The sequence below is a fragment of the Fulmarus glacialis genome, unplaced genomic scaffold (assembly GCF_000690835.1).
Source record: "Fulmarus glacialis isolate BGI_N327 unplaced genomic scaffold, ASM69083v1 scaffold13733, whole genome shotgun sequence".
NCBI classification, from domain to species: domain Eukaryota; kingdom Metazoa; phylum Chordata; class Aves; order Procellariiformes; family Procellariidae; genus Fulmarus; species Fulmarus glacialis.
This window is the reverse complement of record NW_009203932.1, coordinates 116,978-136,831: the sequence shown is the minus strand read 5'-3', so window position 1 is coordinate 136,831 and position 19,854 is coordinate 116,978. Positions and strand designations below refer to the sequence as shown.

Below are 19,854 nucleotides of genomic sequence, written 5' to 3'. Positions count from 1 at the left end.
GCAGCCTCATAGCAAGGACTGCACTGTACATCTTGCAGCCAGGCACAGCACGGAGTCCTCTCAGCCTGCATCAAGGTGCAAATGCCGCTGGTGTAGCCTGGCTCGCAGCACACCGTTGCCAATGCAGAGCCCTCGTAAGGACGTCCTACCTGTGGCGGGAGAGGGAAAGTGCTTTGGTTGCAGGAAACCTTGGGTTTTCAGTGCTCCCCTTTGGCACAAAACTCTCACCACCAACATCTCACACAGGTAGTTTCACTGAGGCAAAGGGGGTTGCTCAGCCCCCATAGATTTTGCTGAATTGCAGCCTGTGCTCATGCTATGCAGACCAGGGTTTCCAGGTAGAACAATCTCTGGGGAAAAAAAGTACCCGTGATCTCTTGTCCTAAATGTTGGGCTCAGATACCATTATATGAAGGGATCAGTAAAATCCTGTAACTGAGGCATTTTGGGCAACTCTCCATATACACATCAGCATAGCACAAGAGAAGATGGCTTTGTGGCTTCCTCTGAGAGGAAAGTATGGGCTCCCTTAAATGTTGGAAGCAGTTCAGGTGCTGGAAACAGCTCTAAATCCCTTTCACATGACAAGTGAAACCCCTGAACTCTCTTGTATAACCTATATTTTTTTCCTTCTTAGAAGAAGATTCATTGACCTGAAAGAAGGATTACTAACTGAAAGACATGAGATTTAGGCTACCAGGCAGAAATCCTTACTAATCTTGCCTAATCTTATGCCTGCTTAAACTTTGCTTTCAAAAATTTCTGTTCAATCAGTTAAGAACAACCTACATTCAAAAGACAGACTGATGTCATTAATTACCTTTATCCCTCATTATATCTCTCTCATCTCTCTTAAAGAAAAGCTTAATCCCCCCAGTTAAAAGTTTTCCTTGGACTTAGTGGTTCACGGAGGACAAGGAGTTGTGGCCTGCATGGGGAAGGCGAGGGCTGCGTTGCATTCCCAGGGAAAAGTTTGGTTCCCTGCTCTGCCATAGACCTCGGGTCCCCGTTAGCTGATCCCCTGCGCTTTCTGTCCCCATGTCCCTCATGTGTCCAGTGAGGGCACACCGCCTCGCCTGATGGACACGGGAAGCAGAAATATTGCAGGGTGCAACAGTGTTAAAATAATGACAGTCCCAGCCCCGGGAGCCCAGAAGTCCCGCGGGAGCCCTTCCAGGAGAAGAGGACAGACCTCTCCGCTCTTTGAATGGGCATTACAAAAAATAGTGATTTCATGGCCTATTTCCCTGCCATCTGGCACAAACCAACCACTCAGCAGGGACCTCGCAGGATTGAGGTGCCTTCTCCAAGAGGAAGACATTCACTTGATAAAATATAGCACGAGACCAGAGGCTGCACACCTTCCTCCCCGCCACCCTGCGTCCTTGCAGCCCTCCTGTGCCCATGCACCGTCCCGCAGCGCTGAGCAGGGTGCGTGCCAGGCCCCGCTGCCCCGCTCTGCCCGTGCACAAGGGCTGACCCTCTGCCATGGCGGGAGGCAGAGGCATGGCTGTGCTTCACACTGAGTCTCTCTGGCAGACATAACCACACGGGCAATGGCACTAAATCCCCGTCTGACGTCTCAGCCATTCTGGATGCTGTTAGAGGCAATTTTCTGTCCAGCTGCCTGTTTTAATGGGCTGTGCTGTTAAACAGATTCATTCTTTCAGCTTCACTCTGCAGAGCCTTCACTCTCTAGCTGCTGCCGCCGCTCCCATCCCAGGGAATTACTGTGCTCTCTGTGTTTCTCTCTTGCAGGCAGGCACACTGCTCAGAGAAGTAGCTCTTGCCAAGAAAAGCGTATAATCTAGAAAGCCACCTGCTCAGCTTTCGTCCTTTGAACTCCCTACAATCAATTGGCCTTTCCCAGGAGAAGGTGCAACTGTTTTCAGTGCAGGAAGAAACACAGGATTCATGATGTGCTATAAAAGCACAGCCAGTCCCAGGGAAAAGGTTAATTTGCCTCACTGAGGGGGCTGAAACCTGTTATGCGGGAGCAGCAGAGACACTCTAGGATCCCTGATGCTGGCTTTCCAAATTTCATGACACTGTCCTTGCACCTGCTTCAGTCTCTTGAAGATTATCTTCATGTTCCCATCAGGCCAGGTTGCAATGTTAGTACCATATGAAACAAGATGTGGCACTTTACCTTCCTGACAGGTCTCCATTTCCTCCCTGTGGCTTTGCTCCTGCCAGAGCGCTGCTCTGCTTGGGACGGGGGCGTCTGGCATTTGCTACAGGGGATTCTCTTGGTGGTGGTGCCACGGTCCACCTCAGACCCCGATGTCTGAAGCAGTGAGCACAAGGTCTGTGGAGCTGAAAGCCACCCTTTCTCCTCGTCCTTTAGTTTTTGCAGATGTGAGGGTTCAAACCATTTAGTGTCACAAAACATTTCTCAGCAAACAGCAGCAGCAGTATCTGCCCCTACGTCTTTACAGGATAAGCTGAATCCCCACAACCCCACCATCATCTTTCTTGGATTTTCTTGGTCAAAGAACGCAAAAAATAACCAAAGAGATACATCACTTGGCCTTGTATAAGTGTACACCTCGTGACACAGATAACTGCCTTTTATGCAAATAAAGGCTTGGTTTCTCTTCAAGGGTTTCTACTACAAGTACTTGCAGGAAACAGCACGAAGCAGGCACTGTTAGGATAAAACTAAATCCTCTCCTAAAGTGCACAGCTAAAACAGGTGGGACAAATTGCTGCCTAAAAATACCTACTTCAACACTGACAATAGAGAGAGTTTAGCTGCCCAGAGAAATCCGCCTCGCACGAGATGGCTGGCAGCCCTGCGCGCAGAGGAGCTGCTACAGGCAGTGACCAGCACCGCTGTCTCCAGGAGCCCACCCTGGTCTCCTCATCAGGCTGAGATGCCGCTAATTGTGCAGCTTCTCCGAGCAGGAGCCCCTTGGCCCCCATTCCGGGGAGCTCCCAGTGGTTGGAGGGTACTGCACAGGGATGCACTGAGCCTCTTGCAGCACCGAACCTCTCCGGGATACGGCTCAGAGGAACATCTGTGTCCTGCTTTCCTTCTAGGAAAAGACAGGTCTTACCGCTACCTGCTGCCCTGGGTACTAGGAACACACGAGCTGTTTTTTCTCGCAGCATAGCTGGGATCCAGAGGCCCCAGCGTGTAAGGCTGCCCAATACAAATTCCTCACCATGCCTAAGGCTCTTTCCCATGCACATCGTTACTAAATACTATTTAGTAAATTTTCACATCCAATTCATATAAATAATGGGAGGAATCAAAACTGGTGCCATTCCGTCTTCATTAATGCTGTCGTCAGACTCCACATTGGAGACTTTCATCTGTCCTTAATTTGCTGCCTGGTGGAAACATTTTTTCCTATGGACATTCGTGTTCATTTGATGTTAATTATGACCTTTAAGCATTAAAAAAAAAAAAAAAATCCCCTGGCAACAGCTTCTATGTACAGAGTGTGACAGACCATAGTGTCAGTTTTCGCATAACACATCTCCTCAAGACCTGGGAGAGACAGTTCCAAAAATCACAGCTGCAGGGTTATTGCAATCACCTTGCTAGGAAATATCAAGTTAGAATCAGTAACAACAACAAAAAAATTCTCCTCTTCTATGGAACTGACACACCCTGGCATGAGCAGAAGCATCGCACTTGGTAGTACCATTCAGTGACACCAATTCTCTGCACTCATTGTAGCTCGTCTAACACATCCCACGATGGGAGAACACCGATAAAACAAAAGTCACAGTATTTTCAAAGCTCCCAGTGGCAGGGGCCAAGCAAACCATGACAAGAAATACAAGTATCAAATAGCAAACAATTTAGATGGAAGCCTACGTGTGGTTTTCTGTATCTCGGCAAAGAGGTCAACTGTGCCAACAGACGGCGCCCAGCTCGCTGACAGATAGCTCAAGGTAACACCTCCATCCCAGCACGCCGGCTGGCAGATGGAGCAGGGTGGACGCAGCAAAGGCTGCTCCTGGAGACCTCTCCCTGCTCAGCCCTGCCACGCTGCCCCAGGGCTGAGCTCTGCAGACGGCCGTGGCCCAGGGAAAACCTTTCCTCTGCAAAACAGTCCATATGGCACAGGTCCAAAACACCGGAGAGGGGCAGAGCATGACAATGCTGGAAGTTTTCACAGCTCCTGACCACAGATACACGTGGGTTTGCTGATCCTCCCAGCCTGCTGGACTGCAGGCAGTCACTCGCACGCATCCTGCCTCTGCTCAGACCCTAAATACCACAGCAGGCTTTCCAGAAACAGAGGATCAGCTTCTGCTTGCCGTAAGGGACTTGTGCCTCACAGCAAGTCCTAGCCGACCTCAAGCGGTGTTAGCAAACCTGAACCAATCTCATGGAGTTGGTGTTTCGGGTTTACTCTGATGACAATTCTTCAACTCTGCACTCAATCACTTCCAGAATGTTTTGGCTGATCTGACAAGGGGGTACCCTACCACATCATCGTCTGCCCGCTGCTGTACATCTTTAGATTGTTTTCTTGGTCAATACATCCAATACCTCAGAATAACTCTGTTTCCAAACCACAGTCTAATGCCAGTCCTGAAACGGTGTTGCCACCCTCCTGCTCAGGAGTGGGGACAAGGTACCGCTTGCCAACGGGCTGGTTTGTGTGGGTGCCTGGCTACTTACAGACAAGATATGGGTGAAAGGTAGTCACAGCATGACAGATGGAATTACAGTTTGGCTTTGGTGGGAGCTGAGCCCACTCACGCTGTAGCTGGTCTGAGCCTCCTAAAACTGGCTTCACCAGGCGGTCTCTGAGCGAGCAGCCCCACAGAGAGCTGCTGCCAGCCCGGGGCAGCCCCACATGTCCCAGAGAAGGCTCCCTGTGGCCCTAGGCTGGGTGCCCACTGGTCCCGCACAAAATCATTGCCCAAATAATTTCCTTTGCGCTGCTCGGACTCCATAAAACCTAGAGACCACCGAGGAATGCAAAAGAAAGTGGCAAACCAGATTTCCTGCGGTGCTGAGGGGGAGCCGGTGGCACGGCTCAGCTGTAGCTGTGCTGCCCTGGCTTTGGAAACACCTTGTGCGGGAAGGCTGCTGCAAACCAGCAGAGCACGGCTGAGTCGGGGCCCCTGAATCCCGAAGGCAAAGGTAGGAAGGACAGTACATCAACACCAGCAAGCAATACTTTGTTTCTGCCTCTCCAGCACACTATTTCTTCATTTCTCACTTTGGGAGAACCCAGATATGAAACGCAGCAGCGACCGATACTTTGGCCTATTTGCTTTGTGTAGGAGGGAGCGGCAGTGCCGCTCGCCCTCTCCCCTGCGCATGGCATGCTAATGCTGCAACTGCAAAGCTGCAAAACTCCTGCTGCGCTTTGCTGCCGGTACCCTTCTCCATCCATCAGCATCATAAATAATCATAGCAGCTCCTGCTGTCTGAATCATAATTTGTATCTCGTTTCTAATTGTATTATGTGTAGCTGGTCCACCAGACCCTATCTGAGGAAGCATACAAATAATTCATCTGTATTCCTCCATTCTCCCCATATGTGCTTCCAGACAAGCCAGACTAATACCGGTCTTTGTCTACTTCTAATCTCATCTCCATCCTGTATACCTAGTATCTTGTTTAGCTGCATTTTCAGCTGCCATCCAAAATTAATGCTTTACCTGGCATATTCAATCTCTTCCCATATTCTAAACTCTTGATTAAATTCACTTCAGAGACCGAGGATGAACTATAGGCATTCAGTCAGGTTGACTTTGAGGACTAATACTTTCAGGTCAAAAAAGATCATCAGTTTTGTCTTACAAAAAATAACACCTGATACATCAATGCAGGCAGAAATATCTACGATGCTCTTGGTGGCACATTATATCACTGAAGCACAGCAATTTTGTGATTTTGCATGCCAGAGTCAAATTAGGTGATTTAATGAGATGTCACTTAAAACTGACTGACACCTGCAGCCAGAAACCGCATTGAACAGCACTCCTATCCACTGCACCACAGCGACAAGCTGCTTGCGTCCAGCGCCATCAGTGCCGCAGCCCCAGCCGCCGCGAACCCGCCCAGTGCCGGGAGGGCTCCCGCTGGTGGGAGTGCCTCTAGATCCTGGCGCTCTCCCGTCCGCTGAGGGTTTCTCCCACAGCCATCCCGCAGCCACGGTGATCCATGGGTCAGGGATGGGACCAATCGCCACAGCCACCGTGCCACACCATGTTGAGGTCTGTGCAAACTTCTGCTGGTGGAAACCAACCCCACCAGTTACCAACGTGCTCCCTGCCCAAACAGCCCTTCACCGCCACTGCAGGGAGGGTGATGGCTCCTCCTGGGGACTCCTGGCCAGCGCTCACCCACAGACCCCAAAACTCAGCATCCCGCGACACATACCAATACACCGCCTCCTCTCCATGCTCACTTACTTATGGCCTCGAGTATCACGTTTGCTTCCCCACCCTACTATATTCAAGTCTTAATGAATGAGTCCCCACTGCACAGTTTAACAGGGAAAATACTTCTGACAAACACCGCCAATACTCAAACTTGCCTTTGCAATCATTCATTTTTCTTCCAGTTCCCAGAGGAGGGTGGTGTGGACTGTGCACAGCAAACAGCTGTCAAACGTAACACTGCCTCCCGCTCATGCGTTGTCTGCCGAGATTTTGATTTCTGCACATTTTCTTGAAATTACTCCATGAATATTTTCTGCAAAAGCAATTTATTCACAAACTGTTTAAAATAATCAAAGAGAGTAGAAAATCCTCATTTAAAACATGACCCATTGGATCGGGGGCATGTGCACGCAGTACTCTCCGTTGCAGAGGAACAGCTGGTGGGACAGCGCTTGTATCACATTTCTGGCCTGGCCGCTCACATCTCAGTTACTGAACTCACATAATCCCCAATGTTATTTTAAAAAGGAAACATTTTTTTCAGGGACCTGCTGTGGAAAGAAATGCAAGACTGCTCAGCCCGAGTCTGTGCAAAGGCGAACCGAAAGGACCGTGCCAGAAGAGTCTCAAACAGCACTTGCGCTTTGGACCCAGGAAATGTATCCCAACAGTACTCACCAGCTGCCCGGAGAAACATATCGCCTTGTGCTTGGTGTGGCAATTTGGAGACAATTTTACAGGTACAATAGTATGGAAATCTTTGGATTTTCATGCCTGCCCAGGGAGGTGAGAGGGGCTGACAGGGGAGGGCGTTTGGGCGCCTGGTGTTTGGTCCATTCCCAAGTGCACATTCACTGTGCCCAGATGTTTTCTCCCTTCACAATCACCTTTCACCTGCTAAGCACTGCACTTTATAAGAGGTAAATCTCAGATTTATTGAACGCGTGCATCACCTACTGCTGCTGCAATATGAGCCGGGGCCACCACGCTCAGTCCCACAGCAAGCAGGGGAGGCGAGAAGAGATTGCTCCTGCGACCCTCTCACCTTTTTCTTTTCTGAAGCTTCCTGAGTTAGTCCCCTGCGCGAGGCTGCTGTCTATCGCTATAGGAGTGGGATGGAGGCCAAGGAGGCTACAACCTAATGTTTTGGTCTGAACAGATAGATGGAAGAGATGGATTATTATACAGGAAAGCTCTCTCCGTGCATGCAATTATCTGATAATGATCTATTTTGGGAGATGAATCTCAGAAACAAGAACATGCAAAACTCTCACCTTGTTTGCACTGGGAAGCTGCATTATCCCTTTAAAAAACAGGGAATAGAATGCATGAAAAATGATACAGAAAGCAGCAGAACAGCATGGTGCTTTAACTGATGCTGAGGGAGGGGGAAAGGTTCAGTCCTGCTGGTCATGCCAGCATGTGAAATTTGGTAAAAACTATTCATGCTGATTTAAGGCTAATCAGGTGCGTGCACAGCTGGACTAATTCAGCCTTATTTCCCATGCTGGATTCCTTCATGTACATAAGAAGCAAAATCCAAGCGAAACCTCTGCATCCACTTTTCCTCTCGTGGGCCCTGGTGCTTAACACACAGGCAGAGGTCACGCTGCAGCCTCGTGCCCCAGGGAAGGTGCTGCCAGGGCCTCTCTGAGCCACCCGCCCTGTCTTTGCTTGGGAAATCTGCAGGAACTTGGCCAAAGGTGCAGTTTGGTAGGGGCCAGACACACAAGCACGTGGACAACGTACCCTGAGCGCTGAAGGAACTGATGCCCTTGGGAGAGAGGAGCAGGTCGTGGCTCAGTCCTCCTCGCACGCGCTGGCTCACCTGCGCTCACCAGCAGTGGGAGGACTTGGCAGACACTGGTGTTACAGGACAGCCCAAACACAGTGCCTGGATGTTCTCCTGAGAGCACCAGCACACTCAAAGGGGTTTCAGAAACCTGTCACCTAATCCATGTCTGGGAAGGAAAACATCATCACTCTTATCTTACAGATGAGAGAACGACACAGGGAGAATAGATACTGTAAAGATGTAGGACTCGGTGGCAGAGGTGGAACGAGAACCCAGATAGATTCACTCCTGTATTTCCTCTGGAATACACCTCCCCATGCCAGTCCCTGAGAGTTGCTCTGACATCTACTTGCTAAACCACACTGCAAACAACTGCAAATACCCATAACCCTTTCCTGACATCACCAGAAGTGATACAGATAATATCCGCCCATTCAGGTGGGACATCAGGTAAATTGTACCAGCACAGGGCCCGGAGAAGGTTGTTGTGCCACTGCAGGAAGCCAGGCGTGCCATGAAACCCTCCCCAAAAGGCCAGGCTGTCAGTCCCCCGTGTGTTGTTGCTGTCGATGCTGGATATGATTTTTCCACGTATTCTCCTTAAGGCTAAATTTTTATTATGCCGACTGCCACTTTAGCGTCCACTTCCACTCCCAGTGACTTCAAAAGGGGCACAGAGGAAGAGCTTTTGCAACCTGCCCTCTCTGGGAGGGAGGGTGGAGCAGCTCCAGTTGCAGGGCCGTGGGCGCCAGTGCCAGGCGCAGTCTCAGCCACTTGGGGCAATCCTGGGTGCCCGAGGTCTTCTGCTCCCTGTATTTTGGCACAGAAAGCCACACAGCATGACCTTGGCACAGGACGTGACATGAATGCTAAACATGGCATGAAAGGTGTGGGCATGCATGCTGTGGGATTTCCATCCAGCCACTGTCTTCTGGTTCCGCAAATACATATAGAGCAAGAGCTATGTGGTACCCCTTTCCATGTGAGCACAGAAAGCAAGCCCTTCTCTATGTAATTTTATGTTCGTTTGTTTATAACATCAGAGAAGGAAGGAGGACTAGAAGGTATTTTGCCAGCAGTTCCTATACAGACATTAGGATAGCCTTTCAAATTGAGAAAATCAAGCTATTTCTAGGTTTAAATGAAACCCCCAGAGGCAAGCCACTCACCCTTCCTGAAGCAATTTCTCCCTTCCGAGAGACATGCTTTCCAAAGGCTGATCCTTCACAATTGGTGGTGCTAGGCTGACAATTTCCATCCTCCCCAACTGTAAATACGGAAGGCTAAGTGCTGTTTTTTGTATAAACACAACCCATGATGAAATCAGGAAGGTAACCCAGGAAGGCAAAACGTGAACCTGCACACTTACACCATTGATCTGGGCTTTATGCCTTGCCTGAAACACAAAAGACACCCCTATCTAGACCTCAGCGAAGGCTGAATACACACTCATAATCTAATGGAGAGATAAATAGAGCATTTAGGGCTGGATCTGAACAAGTATGGCAAGTTTTCCTGAAATAGTTTTTAAGGCATCCGAGTTATAACCTGTGCAATAGTACAGTTCCTATTAGAGCAGGACCTCCTTTCAAGCAACTTACCCACTCTAACCCACCTTTATCCAAGTCTCGCTGATTACCTTCTGTGTTAAATCACTTTAAAACCATGGGTCAAAGTTGTTTCATAGCTTTACTCTCTCAGTAATGTGCAACATGAACATAATAGTGTTATTAAGAAGTCAAAAATAACTTAACACAATAGCTATATAAGATTCTCCAATGGTCAAACTTTCAGCAATTACTTTTTGTTAAGTTCAGAAAATTAGCATATTTGTTAATCAAATTAATTTAAAAAGTAGCTTTTCAAAATAAAAGCAATGCTTTAAATAAATATAGTCTTTTTTATAACCATAAAACACTTAGTCCTGTTAAAGGTAACACAAATACTACACTCAAGCACAGTACTTAAACGATTGAAATGAACGCTGTGAGCATACATGAGCTGGACACTGGGAGGGACGAGGATGCATTGCTTCGTGACATTCTCCGTCTCCTTTCTACAGGGGAACAAAGAGGCATCCAATTCTCAGAACTACCCTAAACAACTGGCATGTGTCAGGATATTTGTAACTGCTGCTCAAAAATGCTGGTATCCTGTTTTTTCCCCAAGCTATTTCTCTTCACTACGTCTGTAGCAGTTCTGCAGCCTTGCTTCAAATTTCTAGCACAGCATGATTCTTAACCGCAACAACGTAAGGCCAGATCCTGCTTGCTTCATCCAACTGACTTCAACATCTAAGCAGAAGGTGGCAAGCAAGGTCTGACCTCTCACACCTCTTGCAGCAAAGCTCAACAGTTTGTGAAATCTGTAAAACCTTCCTTCCGATACGGGCACCACTGGGTGTTTCAGAACGGCCTGAAGTTCACCTTCAGAGTTCATGATCACCGAAGGATATTCACAGCTCTCCTCATAACTACGGGGCTGACTAGCTATGTTCATTACTACACGAGTTAATGCCTATCAGCAAAGACTGTAGCTGTCCCGCAGATCTACAAGGTAGCAATGATTTACTGCAATGAAATAAATCAGCTAGTTCTTACGTTAGTATGTGCTATCTGGGTGTATCCTGAAGAGCAGTTTGCTAAAATTCAGTGAAATGTACACCTCAAATCTAATCATAATCTATCCAGCAACTCTGACCATTTAGTATCTCATTTACTTGGTTTGAATTGTTCATTAAAAATCGCGTTCAGGATCTGCAGCAAACCACTGTTTTTGCCCTCACAAAAACAGCTGTCGGTGACATTTGTTGTTGTATTTTGTTTGTTTGTTTAAACAGCATAACAGTAATGTAACCTCTAAGTTAAATGATAAAAGCTGGAGAGTAAAATAAAGCACAAAACTGATACAAGTACTCTCTATTTGTTTTGATCTTCAGAATGAACAGGCCTATTCAAAGATGACAAAGGAATAAATTAGCAAATGGCTAACGTAATGCGTGAAAGGGCGTCTACAGGATTTGCATGTGCGCACAGACACACGCACTTGCATACAGACAGCTTGGCTTCATTAGAAATCTCACTACCAGAGTTTAACTTAGATAAATTAACTGCATTAAAATACTGACATTGTGAGGATTTTAATACTATTATTCCTGTGTGAATTTCTAAATGCTTTAAAAAAATAGTTTAGAGTTATTGAAATCTGTGACAAATGCGACAGCTCTGCCTCCCCTCACAGCCTCCCGTTCTCATCTCCGGTATCCTTCTCCTGTATTGCCTCCAGGCACCGTTTTGACTTGGCGTCTGCATGCCCGCTTCCAGTTTTGCTCAGTCCACACGACAGGCACGCCAGCTGGATCTGCTTCATGTTCTCCAGGGCTTCGTTCTTGGCGTTCTTCAGGAGATCTCCTTGGCCCTGAGGATGCACAGACAGACATGCAGGAGAGAGTCAGGGATCGCACACATCGCTCGGGACCAAAAGCGGCAATACTGCTCTTGTGTCTCTGCCGTATTATTCGGTGCCGTGGAACAGGATCCAGGTCCTGTCTCAAATCCCCTCTGCCCCCCATGAATGCCAGCTTCCGGGGAAGGGACTGAAGGCCCTCTTGCAGCCTGGCACCCGGCTCGGTGGGGAAGGCAGCAGCCGGCACAGTGGGAAAGGTGAGAGGGACAGGCACCAGACTCCCATCCCCTTCCAGGACCCCTTGGGAGGTAATTTGGGCCTGGTCCTGAGGAGCCCATCACTCCCAGGGGGCCCAGCCCCATGGGGGAAAGCATTTCCTCTTCCACAGTCGACAGCAAGGACCTGCCAGGTATGGGGCAGCGATGGCACACGGCACCCCCTTCCCCGTGCCACTGCTACATCCTTGCAGGAACACCCCTGGCATCAGATCCCACGTGGCAATGACGGCATGTCCCCAGCCGGGGGGCCCCTATGAGCTCCGAGACCCTGGTTACCCACCCCTCCTTGCACCTGGATTTGCTACCCAGCCTTGGGCCCTCCTTTAGCAGAGGCAGGCCAAACTGCACACTTGTAAGAAGCACAGCACCCTGCAGTGCCACACCGAATCCATCTGAACCATTTTGTTTGGGACCTTTGAGCAGGCGAATGGGAATGAGAGACTTGATGAGCAAAAGCCTGCTTCTGTATCTTCTCAGAGCCTGTAAAGGTGAGGTGAGTAACAGGATGTCAATCCGATTTGTAACTATCAGGAAAAACGTGTTACGTGAAATTTGTATTAAGGAGTTGGTGTTCAGAAATGCCAAAATGAATATTTATGCAATACTGATATATCAAGTGCCACGAAGCGACAAGGTTCTGGTGCTAGAGGATACAAATAAATAAAAGCCAGGAGATGCATCTGGTTATTAAAATTCAGTATCACTAAGAACTTGAGCTGCTCTTCTCCTAATGTCACCCAAAGTACAGCTTAAAGCACACCACCGGCTGCAGCTGGTTATACGCATATTCAGAAGGAATATACCTCCGCTGACTGAAATGTCACATTCGCATCCCTGCAACCTAACCTGACCTCCTGTGAACCACAGATGCTTCGCGGGGTCTCAGAGGAGACAACAGATATTACAGCAGGAGCTGGGGCACGCTGGAGGGGCAACTGATCACTGACCCTCCTTCGGTTCTCAAAACGAACCAGATGTGTTGGACGAGTCACAGCACGATACCTTCCAGTAGTGGGAGCATCTCTCTGCTCGCCCTTTCCCCAGAGATAAGAGGAAGGATTTATCCCACACCAATGAGCACAGTTCCCTTTTTGCCAGCGCCTGGCACCGGACTTGCACCGCCTGAGCCCCTGCAAACAATGTCCACAACGAAGAAACAATGGTGGCTTGCAAGTCCCGCTGCACTGGTAAACACCACGTGGAAAACCACAACAGCCAGGGATGGCAGCCCGTGCCCGGGAACGTGATTGCCTCATCTCCTGGTGGTTGCTGAACAATGCAAATCACTACCCAGATGCTGGGAATCCAACTCAATGCGAGAGTAACAAAAAGCACTGGGACTGCACGAGCGGCTCTGTGCTGTTTGGTATGAAGCTCTTTTGAAGAGATTTGTATCTCGGCAGCATGGCAGTTATGGGAATATGCAGACAAATAGCTTGGGATCCAGTGAGCAGACATGGTTTGAAAAAACAAAACAAGAATAATTTACGCAGCACATATTTCACATAGCTGTGATCTTGCTTTTAGGACAGAGGTTGAGCTTATGGTTAACGGCAGGAATCCAGGAGCTCCCTAGCTGCCTCGAGCGCCCAGTCTCCCTCTCTGTCTGCAAACTGGCACAGGGCAGTTGGATCAGCAGTATCATTAATGACATGATAATGTTATCAAAAAGGGTGGTAGATTCTTCATTACACAAATGCAGTTTTAAATAACTGGTTTTTAGGATGAAATAGACCCAGCTGCAGGGGGGCTGCTGCTTTTTCTTATCATGCACGTGGAACTGAAGACACCAAAGGATGCACCAACATGCAGACAAAATCGGTGTGATGATGCTTCGCAGCCTCAACTTCTCTAAGTCAAAACCTGGCACTATGTATTCACGCACAAGAACATAAAAATCCCCTTAGCACAAGAAACAACTCAAAATAGACATCCCTACAGCACCAAGAACAACTAAGCCCGAAATCTGGGAAAGCCAGTGCAACAGAGAAGGAAGATGATGATGATGAAGGCCCAGTCCCCTGAAGCACCTGGCATCCTCTTAGTTGGGGTGTCTGGGGACAGACTTCCAGGAGTTTGTCCTCTACTGTGGCATGGCCATCATCTCCCTGGGCAGCAGGAACAATCACCCACGCCGTGCACAGAGGAGGAGGATTTCCCGTCATGCAGCAGCACAAGATGGATACAGCTCCATAAGCTGACACAAAGAGCTTCTGCTGAGTCTATGTCACCTCCTTCATATTCTCTTCCTTCTCAGAGTGCGGGCAAAGCACGGAAATCTTTCTCAGAGTGGCCCCCAAACCGTGTCTTTGCCTAGGGACTCTCTGAGACACTCATTTAAGGCAAGCTACTTGGGATTTGATACACCCCCGCTTGGAGGATGACAGCCTGAGTCCGCCCTGCCAAGACTCGTATCTGAAGTCCCCAGAAGCCAAGGGACTTCACACCCCGTGTGAGGGTGCTGAGCCACCCGCTCTCCCTTATGCATATTCCGATTTCACATTTAAGTAACCAGGCAATTCAGATTACAGGTTTCATCTGAGGCAATGCATGACATGTCTTCGGGTTCCAAGAAGAACGCTCCTCCTGAGCATACTTCCAATATTTTGAAGACATTCTTATTTTACAGTGATCTAAAAACAGAAATGGACTTGTCAAAATAGTGCAATTCCATTCATGTGCAGACCAATTGATTTATGTCTTAGCCTCCTTATATTTTTTATTTTTAAACAGCTGGTTCATTTAAGCAAGCGGAAGGAGCAAAAATTATTTTGAATCATCTGTCACAAGAAAATTAATGACAAACCAGCCCCCTCTGACAGAGCTGTCATATTTCTAGAGACACTATCAAAAAAAAAAAAAAATCTGTGGGCATGCTCTGTTTGAAAAGCCATCTGTTTGCTTTGAAAAACTGGCTGTGAGCATAATCCACTTAAAAATGTCAGCAAAACTGTGTCAACACCTTAACGAACTAAATACTGGATAGAAGCTGGAGTAAACTTTAAAAGTACGATTGCATTGAAACCATCTTCTAAATCAGTCATTGTGACCATCTCTGTGCACAGAACAATCCTCTTCGCTCTTACAAACAAAGCATCTCTCTTCCAGACAAAGAGAGATCACAATGGTCCACATCGGCATCTATCCATCTACCTCCCTTCTGCTATTGAGATCATCAGCCTTCCTGAAAATAAATACTTGTGAGAAAGGTTAAACTCAGCGTTTGGCAGGACACTAAATTAAGCCAGAAGAGATTGATCAGGTGTTCTACTTGAAAAACTGATCAAGGGGACCATTTTTATTTAGAGTTAGGGAACATTAAATGTCAGGTTTCATACACCTAACTACAACTAACTGCGGAGCCTCAGCACAAATTAACATTACAGTACAAATAATGCAGCTTGTCAAGCAAGTGTAAGATTATAAGCCCTTACCTTGACAGGCTAATACTACTTAGAAAACAGGGATAATCTGACATGGCTTGAAATAATGCTCAGTTTCAGTGACCCATGAAAGGCTTTAAGAAGCGTAAGTAGTTCTAGATAGACGCTGGCAATGGCCACAGATGAGACGAATTCTGTATGTTGTTTTTTATTATTTTTTGTTTTTTACCAAATCAAACTCCTAAGTTTTTATGAATTAAGACGACAGCTCATTATATCCAACAACAACCCAGACTCTGAGCTTGGGGAAGTGAGAGGAGGAGGGGGGTTAGGTAAGTGGCACCATTTTGTGTTCAACTCCACAATATTTTTTTTGTTTTAGATGTTGCATATATATTTCTACATAAATATAAATATATAGGCATGGGTATGTACATTAATAAATAATTGCTATTTCTATTCTTAGTCTTTCTAGGAAACGCCCTGCTACACGTACGTCATGACACACTACAAGCTCTGGGTACCCACCAGTACTGGGGACCCCGGCTACCACACAGGCAGGACCTGAAGCCCCCCAGTTGGCAGCTGCCCGCACCAGCATCAGGGGGCTGCAGGAGGACCCTGAAGGCCACCGCAGAAGTGAACTGCACCAACAGGTTGCCCCACGCAAGTGCCTTGGCTTTACTACCGGCAAAGTGGAAAATCCCGTGTTTAGCAATAGGGCCTTCCCGGTGTTCAAAACTGGCCGTGTTTTCAGGGAGGCTGAAACAGTGGCTGCGAAGGCCATTTTGTAATCTGCTGCTTGCTAGAGCAGACGGTTGCTTATCTCCTGGCAGACACATTCTCTGACAGCACATTATGGGAGCTTTCCTCTCTGCTCCTCAAGGGCTGAGTAAACAAACAATAAATAACAGAGGTCTTACCGCCCATGCCACATCACACTCATATTACTGTTATTTTTTAACTTTTTCTCAAAGAAACAAGCTCTTACATTATTATTTAATCACAAAGTAAAATCTCCAGAGGCTGCCAGTGGCCGCCAGTGGTTGGCTGAAAAAGCCAGACATGGCCAAATAAAACAAGCGCAAGCATTGCATCACTCCACATTTCAGAGATAACACGGGTAAGGTAACGGCACCGGTAGTCGGTGCCGAGGGACTCGGAAAGCAGAAATGCTGGAAAGCTGCTGTGATATTTGGATACTCTGTTTGGAGGCGGCATTTACCACAAGGGGTGCATTTTCGAAGTTCATAATGGGACTTTAATTGTGTTTAATATTAATAAGGAGGCACACAATTAAATGATCGCACATGGCTTTGAAAATGTAATCCTGAGAGGAAATCATTAATGAAATGATTAGACTTATTACAAAAAGCAGATATTTTTCCATGCCTCCTTCAAAGTTAAATGTGGGAACAATTGATATGAATTTGATTATGATACATCCACATTTTGGAACAGAGTACTCCAAAAACATACAGACTATTTCTGTATCAATGCAGACTTTAAACCCCCACCATTTTCATTATTACTGCATATTGTTTGTCAAGAGCTTTGCTTTATTCTCTGTGATAGAGATCATAGTGCACATGTTGGCATGAAAAATTACTGTACAGAAAGATTATACACAAAGCGTATAATCACTTCTTGCACACTGAAAAATAAAGGATTACAAAAATGAGTTACCCCACAGGAAAATCAGGGGCCAAACATCACTTGCCAATTTATTTTAAACCCTTGCATAGGAGAAATTCACTTCCTGTCAGGAAAATAAAAGGGCCACGAATATAAAAGATGGTGCTTAAATGGCATCCTTGTGCCACTGGTCTATCATTTAGGGTCTGGGTTTCGGGGGTAGTTTCCCACATACCCAATTCTGAACCAAATGCAAGAGCTGGTTTCCACCTGGCTGAAGCCAGCACCGGCTTTGCCACTGAGTAAATTGTGCGATCCGACCGAGTCCTCGCTGGGGTCTGAGTCACTGCGTTTCTCAGTATTTGCTAGTAATTTCATACGTCAAACTGAGCATCTCATTTTGGTGTATCAGCATGTTACTGACAGCTAGAGACCTTCTCTCCCATTGCCCAAAGCACGGTCTAGCAAAAATTTGCAAGAAGGAAACAGAGCTGAGAATCAATTATATCACATAGAGAACAGATCTGAGATGTATGAAAAATAAAATATCCACCCAGGGAAAGGCAGTCATCATTACATGAAGTGTTAAATCTCTGTAAACAAGAGCAGGAAAGAGAAACTATTGTGGAATAGATTGTCACGTGCAGCTTTGACACAAGGTTACGTGATAAAAACAAGGTGAACATGAGTTTTTAGATGAACGTTAAAATTGAGTCAAAGGTTGTGCCAAGCAACGAGGTCAAAAGCTCTCGGAATGATCTGTTCAGCTCACCGTAGGCAGCAGCTGGGACACCTAGGAAGCAAGGAGGAGGAGGAAGACAGAAAGAAGGAGGAGGAATAATTACCAGGAACAACCTCCTAGTATTTCTCTATCTCCTTACTTCATCCTTTCTCCATTTATTTCATGAACCAGCCATACGGATGCTGGCTCCAGGCTTTCCTGCCTATCTCTCATTACACAGGGGGCTAAGCGGGTTTAGAGAGCAGAAAGAAACTCAGGAAAAACCCAGGAAAAACACCAGGAGCGTGGAACCAGCCTTGGCGGCACTGTATTTCCCAACTGTTTTACTACGTACACAGGGAAAGAAATCCTGTTCACACCTGATATTTGCGCAAGTCTTGGAAATGAAACCACACCTGCAAGCAACACTGGCAGCCTCGAGGGCACTCACCAACTTGTCAAGACCCACAGCCCTAAGGTGATGTATCCCAGCCAGCAGCCTCCTGCCAGCAAGCACCTAACTTGAGGACAACTGCTGGGTGAAGAGCTAAGGGGTAACCACCTCTGCAAATACCGTTCACAAAGCACAGTCTCTTTTCCTGTGCAGTCAGTTGTAAGAGCAAGAGAACACCCCCAGCATTACTCCAGGTGGTTGATAAACTCCAACATGTGGCAACTCCAAAGCAACCTGGCCAGGAGCTCCCTGTACAAAAGCAGAAGGGGCTCTCAGCAGTTCAAGGGAAAGCAGGCAGGAATCGGGATTACTGCCCCTTTGCAGAGCCCATTCGGCCCTGGCTCGCCCTGAGCACTCAGCAGGTTCCAGTCTATTAGTCCAGTGCTCTTCAAGGCATGGATCTCGGCAACCACAGTAGGTGTTCAGGTACCATAGCAAAGGGACACAGAAGATGCTAATAAAAAAGAATAAATAAATGATAATAAATAGAATAAATAAATAACAGACAGAGTAAAGTAGGATTCAGAATGGCCCTAACTTGTAATACAGATCAAATCTTAACCTCACTCGTGGCTCTAGTGTGATTACTCATGGTGGCCACGGGCTGGACTACTCTTAACACACTCAATGGCTTTGTGACTGCAGACAGGTACTCTGACCCAGGGATGGAGCCTGATGCTAAAATTGTAAATGTGGTGTGTTAAGAACAATACCCGGGTTACCAGTTCCATCTGATTTTAACTACTTATATTTAAACTCCCAAACTAGACCAATGTGCCAGTTGTTCATTATTAGGCTGTCCCATGCAAGCCCCAAAACTTTTTAACTGATTCCATTTGCCATTTGGGTCTCACCCCAAAGGTCTGCATTGGAGAGGATGATTAAACAGGGATCTACAGAGGTGTTCTGCATTAGCCTGGCTAGTTTTCTAGGAGGCTAGTGGCGGTTCATTGCATAGCCAAGCAGTCAATCCTGTAGCACAAGGCAGTGACGTGAGTCGTTGGGAAGAGGGAACGCCGGCTGCCTCTGCTGGTGCGGCACCTCCTTGAAAAACACCCATGGCATTTTTCACCTTCTTTTCCAGCTGTTGGAAAGGTGCAGTTAAAATCTAAATGGCTGTGCTGGACACCGAGAGACAGCCCCCTCAGCACTGTGCTGGGCAAGGCTCCCCAGTTTATCACAAACCTGCCAGCCCATCACTTGTAGATTCCCAAATTGTGGGACACAGCCAAACGCAAACCGTGAGGGCAGCCTGGGAGGTGGAAACGAACAAAACGCCTCTCGTACAAGGAGAACCTCAAAAACAGTCATGCAATTAGCAAAAAAGCAAATACCTAGAAAAACTTCTGATTCTGGCTGCTGGCCTTGCCAGCGCGAGTATATCGCTGCCTTGTGCAGCCATGGCAACTTAGGAAAGAGGGTCTGTATTTGTAATTCTCTTACACGGTTTACCTAATGAAATAAGGGCGAAGGACATACATGGCCAGCTTGCTCCCTGAAACACAGTCAAGTGTCCTCCTAAACCTTACTGGCCCTAGACCAAAGTCTGAGAAGGAATTAACGTCAAGCATTTGCTTGAATGCCTAAGCGGCAAAAGCACTCATGCTGTAGCCTTCCCTATTGATCTTTAAACAGACCCCTCCACTGAAATCCATGAGCTCTTGCAAATCGATCGCACCGTACGGCTACTAATCTATTCCTTCAAGCAGGCATTTTACATATAAAAAGAGTGGGCTTTTATTTTCATTTTTTTAAAAAATGCCTCTTGCTTCTCTCTCATCTGGGCGTTAAAATTAAATTACCTTATATCAGGCTGTCAAAAA

At 47.1% G+C, this 19,854-nt stretch overlaps 1 protein-coding gene across 1 annotated transcript in view; it reads right to left on the bottom strand.

Moving 5' to 3' along the window:
- Positions 1-11,389: 11,389 nt before the first annotated feature.
- The window catches only part of PLCL1 (phospholipase C-like 1), a 42,632-nt gene continuing 34,167 nt past the window's right edge, over positions 11,390-19,854 (bottom strand). The window contains exon 5 of the mRNA XM_009574811.1: positions 11,390-11,572. Coding sequence (XP_009573106.1) covers positions 11,390-11,572 — 183 coding nt within the window. The remainder of the gene's footprint in view (positions 11,573-19,854) is intronic.